At 30.8% G+C, this 6365-nt stretch overlaps 1 protein-coding gene across 1 annotated transcript in view; it reads left to right on the top strand.

The window, feature by feature from the left end:
• LOC118447655 (uncharacterized) overlaps positions 1-3241 on the top strand; it is a 5304-nt gene extending 2063 nt beyond the window's left edge. Inside the window, exons 2-4 of the mRNA XM_035879848.2 lie at positions 1-188; positions 1260-1789; positions 2355-3241. The exon at positions 1-188 is cut by the window's left edge and continues 1180 nt beyond it. Of these exons, the coding sequence (XP_035735741.2) occupies positions 1-188; positions 1260-1702 (631 nt within the window). The 3' untranslated portion in view covers positions 1703-1789; positions 2355-3241. The remainder of the gene's footprint in view (positions 189-1259; positions 1790-2354) is intronic.
• Positions 3242-6365: the final 3124 nt, after the last annotated feature.

A 6365-nucleotide genomic window follows, 5' to 3' on the forward strand; every position in this document is an offset into this window, starting at 1 on the left:
CAAGGAAGTGCAAACGGTTACCGAACAAACGGAAATTAAAGCTGCCACTTACACTTACGACACATTACTTGTAGCCGATGGCAGATCGAAAAACAAAAAGCTACTTTCTCTCCAAAAGACACCGGAAACTGAACCAGCTGAAAATCTGGAAACATCGAAAACTGGCCGTTACGTCTGTTGCGAATGCGGTAGGTATTCCATAAATAAATTTTATTTTTTAATCTTTAATATATTTTACGATAAAATATATTCTTTTCTATCAAACGATTTAATTTAATGTAGGTTCTATAATAATATAAGAATAAAAATTTATATTAATATATCTGGATTGTTCGATGGATATAGAAAGTACGTAATCGCATAATTTCGCTTATATCTTCGAAATTGAGTAGTATAAGCACGGCGGACTAGCTAATGAGTTCTATCTGTTACTAGAGGATGGGCACAGCAAATTAGTCTTGATACGTACAATGCGATGCAGTAGAACGTGCTGATTATCCTTTCTATTTCTCTCTCTCTCTCTTTCTCTCTCTCTCTCTCTCTCTCTCTCTCTCTCTCTCTCTCCCTCTCTCTCTCTCTCTCTCTTTCTCTCACTCCATGTCTCTAATTTCACGATAGCGTAGGCAGCAGATAGGCTAGTCCTTAAAATGATTAGAATTTCTATTGCTACGTGAGCGAATAATATAGATAGATATATGCGTATGCGTGCGCGTGTTTATGTGTGTGTGTGTGTGTGTGTGTATGTGTGTGTATGTGTGCATATATATAATATCTGTTAATAGTTTCAAACAAATTAATAAATTTTTCATAAATTTTAAATTTCTCTTCGCACACAACTATAATAATTTTTCTATTTAAATAAATCTCATTATTAATTATTTATATTAAAAAAATAAAAAAAAAAAAGAAAAGAAAAAATCTCAACCACATTGCTAATCAATCTAAAATTTCTCTGAATATTCAAATATCATTAATTAGGTATTTATATCTGATAAAAAATTATTCAAATTATTGATCATCCATTTATACCTTAAAACTTCTTGGAATTATTAAATCGTACAAATTGTTCACACAAAAGTGATCCTACGCAAAGTTACACATTTTCAAGTTAATTTAAAATACAAATTCTATCATATAAATTACATATCCTATATATATATATATATATATATGCACAAATATATAAAATATTATATCTGTAATGTTATATCTAGATATCATATCTGGATATACATATATCTATTTTTCGATGTTCTCAGGTAAACAATATGCAACCTCGTCGAATTTATCGAGACACAAGCAAACCCATCGCAGTATCGACTCACAATCGGCGAAGAAATGCATTCATTGCGGCAAAGCGTACGTTAGTATGCCAGCTTTGGCGATGCATATGTTAACGCACAAATTGACCCATAGCTGCGGTATTTGTGGAAAGATGTTCTCAAGGCCTTGGCTACTTCAAGGTCATTTACGTAGTCACACAGGTGAAAAACCATATGGATGTGCACACTGCGGTAAAGCATTCGCCGATCGTTCCAACTTAAGAGCCCATATGCAAACTCATTCGGCCGACAAGAACTATGAATGTCCTAAGTGTCATAAGTCCTTTGCCCTTAAGTCGTACCTGAATAAACATCTCGAGTCGGCGTGTCAAAGAGAGAACGGCGATGAAAGTAGCAATGACGTTGACACCTCGCCATAATAAATATAATGTGCCTGAAAACGAAACAAAGAATTAAGACGACTAATATTTCATAAAATAACGACTACAGAAACGTGACAAATTTCGGTAAGATTTTATATTTTTCTTTCGAATATATTATAATATTATCTTACCTTAAATCTCTATACCATAGACTTATTATCATAAACTCATTATCGTAAATCACGTTTTATATATATATATATATCATATTTCTATATATCTATGATATTTATATATCAAAAATTATAAATATGCATTAAATAATATATAAATAATGTCAGAATTTCTAATAAATAAGTACTTTAATAAATTTTTTTCTGTATTTAAATATAACATTATATTTAAATATATTTAATATTAAATAGTTAAATATAATAATATATTTAAATAATAATAAATATTACAAATTCTGACATTTTAGTTGATTAACTATCTCAAAATATACATACATAGAATATATATAATTATATCTTATAAGTAAGAGATGGTATTATTAGAACATGCCATTTCGTTATATATATATATATATATATATATATATATATATATATATTTACACTCACATACGCACATTCACACATACATACATAACATTAAATATACATACCCATATATATCCTTTTCTAATCAGAACGTTCATCGTTTCCAGCACATGCCAGTGAAAGAAATGAACTACGATATTCAGGGCAGGCGAGAGATATGGAGATCAACGGTCTAGAAATAAAAAAGAAAAAAAAAAAAAGAAGACAAAAAAGGGAAAAAAAATGCAAAAAGGAACACGATCAAAGGCCATCACAGATCCGAATATATAGTTGTAGTTTTATGCAACTAGGGACACGCGACTTACCATAGGTGAACCAGAAAGGGGATTCCAATGAGATCGTTGTCCCCGATTAAACAATCTTGACTAACAAACTCATTTCTATTAGACCATACATATAATCAAAGCAACAATGCAACAATGTAACAATGAATTCATTTTTTAAATAGAAAGAGAGAGAGAGAGAGAGAGAGAGAGAAAGAAAGAGAGAGAGAGAGAGAAACAGAGAAAGACAGACAGAGAAAGACAGACAGATAAAGATTGTTGTTTTCGATCGCTTCGCTTGAAAACTTTCTACAGCTGTTAACTGCATTCGCGTTCGCTTTAGTTCCAAAGCGATTACACAATAATACGTTTCCTTCTCGAAGAGTTTCGCCGTGTTAAGAAGAAGCAAAAGAAGAAGAAAAAGAAGAAGAAGAAGAAGGAAAGAAAGAAAGAAAGAAAGAAAGAAAGAAATCCAAAAAAAAAGAAAAGACGAAAAAATTTACGAAAAATTTTCCTTTTATCGGACGACGGGATACGGGGTTACTTGCGTAAGGCTGGGAGGGCTGGGGGTAGGTTACAGACAAGAGCCCAGAGAGAGTGAGATGGGGTTGGATAAATTTTTTTATACATATATACATATGTACACGAGACACGCGTACGTCATAGAGAAAAAGCGTCTTCTCTTTTCTATAAGTCTACTCTTCGACGTATGTATCTCGATCGAATCTGCAAAAGACAAAAAATAATATATATATATATATATATATATATATATATATATATATAAAGTTTGGAAATCATTATATAAAAAAGAAAAAGAAAAAAAAAAAAAAAGAAAAAACTCGGAATATCATCGAAAATAGAATAATCATGGGAGATTACGTGAGATTATCGTGAGAACGTTGTGATAATGAGATATAGAAAAAAAAAAAGAAAAGAAAAAAAAAAGAACGGAAACAAGAAGAAGAAAAAAAAAATAGAAAATTGATCTATAGATCCGTAGGATCGAATTCACAGACCAGTTTCGAACTTATTATTAATATTTCCTAATATTCGAGAAATTTTATTAATTAAGGCGAAAATGTGACCGAAAATGTACGATGTCTTGTACATACGTACATACATACATATATACTTACGTACATACATACATACATACATACATAACATACATACGAATACATCTATGCATACATGCATACATACATACATACATACATACATACATACGTATGTACATACATAAAAATTACGATCACGTTTGTATTCGTGAAAATTTATAGAAAGGGAAATTTATTTTGAAACGGTACTAACGTTACGTATACATATATACATATGTAAGTAAGTACATAAGGTCAAACAACGAGAGAACTGACTTTGGAAAATCACATCAGCCTGTATATGTATATATATAATACATACATGCATACATGCATACGTATGTTTCTGGTGAGAAAGGATGATAATATCCGTTCATAGTAAACACATCTGTTCTATATGTATTTGAAACGGAGTCAGTATTCTCGTCTAAATCTTTTCAAATAAATTTCCCATTTATCATAACGTATTCGCGATCATTTTGATATCTCGAAATTAACGTCCTATGAACGAAAAAAAAAAGAAAGAAAGAGAGAAAAGAAAAGAAAAGAAAGGAAGTTGAAAAAAAAATGAAAACGAAGACAAGACAAAGGGAAGGAATTAAAAGAAGAAGAAGAAGAAGAAGAAGAAGAACAATAAACGAACAAACAAAAATATATATATACATATATGTATGTGTGTGAATATATGTATATATATATATATATATAATATATACACACGATATAACGAGAAACCGGACATGAGAGAAATAATAAAAAAAAAAGGAACAAAAAATCGTTGCAATATTATCGAGGGACCATTATTTTGTCGGTAACGAAGACGAAGAAAAGTAATTTAATGCTTCTTTTAAAAAGCGTCGAGGGAAGATAAATAACAATAATTGAATAAGGAAAAGAAAACAAAAAAAAACAAAAACAAAAAAAAAACAAAAAGAGAGAAACAACAACAAAAAAATGGAAAAAAGAAAAAGCAACAAAAAAAAAAGATACGAAAAGGAACAAGAAGAAAAAGAAAGATAAAGAAAAATGCCAAAAAAAGAAAAAATAAAGAAAAGCAAGAAAAAAGGATACGAAACGAAATATCGAAGAGAGAAAAAAAGTACGAAGTTTAGAAGAAAAAGAAAAAAAAAAAGAAAAAAGTGAGAGAGGGGGTAGATGGCAGAGAGAGAGAGAGAGAGAGAGAGAGAGAGATCACGTAATGATCGTATTTGAATACAACCAATCGGCAGCCTTAAAGGGTTAAAATAGAGTCCGAGAATCTTCGAGAGGTTCGCGGCAACGATCTTCTATATAAGTCCTTTCCCCTCCTCCTACTTCTTCTTCTTCTACTTCTACTACTTCTACTTCTTCTTCTTCTTCTTCTTCTTCTTCTTCTTCTTCTTCTTCTTCTTCTTCTTCTTTTTATTCTTCTTATTCACCTCTCTCTGATCGCGCCAGATTAAGGGTATAGAAAATTTTTTTCTTTTCTTTTCTTTTTTTTTTTTTTTGTTTTTTTCGAAAGAGAACATTCTTAATATAACTCGTTATATTAAGGCATCTCGCGAGACATTTTCATCAAAATTCGCGCTAATTGGACCACCTGTTGAACGTATAAATGACTATTCAGAGGCAAAAGGGTCACTCGTTCTCTACCCTGAATAATAGAACATCATTTCCTCTGCCTACACAACTACTCGCACAAACACACACAAACACACACAATACGTATGCACATGCATATGTCTGTTTGTATATCTGCTGCGTGTGTGTATGTGTGTGTGCGCTCTCGCGCGCCTGTGTGTGATATTATTAATAACCGATTTCCACATATACATATACATATACATACACATACATATACATATACATATACGTACATTCGTTTTATCACTTATCGATTCTTATTATTAATCATCGAGATGAAGAAGCGCGTTTATATCAATTCGATTCGATTAAAATTCGAAGTGTTTCTTTTTTTACGCGGATACAACGTATGAGAAAAAGAGAGAGAGAAAGAGAGAAAGAGAAAGAGAGAGAGAGAGAGAGAAAAAGAGATATATATATATATAGAGAGAGAAAGAGAGAGAGAGAGAGAGAGAGAGAGAGAGAGAGAGAGAGAGAGAGAGAGAGAGAGATAGAGAGAGATAATACTTTATCTACACGAGGTAACGAAGAACACCAAAGGAACATAATTCATGATATTTCACCAAGTATTTACACGAATGAACGTACACAAGGCAGACCCAAGTAGATTAAATTGAAAAAGGAATAAAAATGAAAAGAACAAGAAGAGAGAAAAAAAATAAATAAATAAATAAAAAGTAACGATACCACAGAGAGAAAGAAATAATCGGGTGTATTAGTGCAATTTGTAATTGATATAGTAGAGAAAAAAAAAACAAAATAAAATAAAATAAAATAAAATAAAATAAAAAGAAAATAAAATAAGTGAAAAAGAAGGAAAAGGAAAGAACGTACGCGAGAGAGAATATGGAAAATTCGAAAGAAAAAAAAAAAAGAGAAGAAAAGAGGAGAGAAGTAACGATACCAAAGAGAAAGAAATAATAATCGGGTGTATTAGTGCAATTCGTAAATAATGTAAAAACGAAAAAAAAAAAAAAAAGAAAGAAAGATTAAAAAAAAAAAAAAAAAAAAAGGATGCACAGAAACTCTAAGCTCTAGTCAACAAATTACGCTTGATTTGTATAACTTTCCTAGTTGCCTATCATCGGGCTCATGTAATTGTATAGTGACTTTTTTTATTTTATATTAACCG

The sequence above is a fragment of the Vespa mandarinia genome, chromosome 1 (genome assembly GCF_050613455.1).
Source record: "Vespa mandarinia isolate Hongniang chromosome 1, ASM5061345v1, whole genome shotgun sequence".
Taxonomy (NCBI): domain Eukaryota; kingdom Metazoa; phylum Arthropoda; class Insecta; order Hymenoptera; family Vespidae; genus Vespa; species Vespa mandarinia.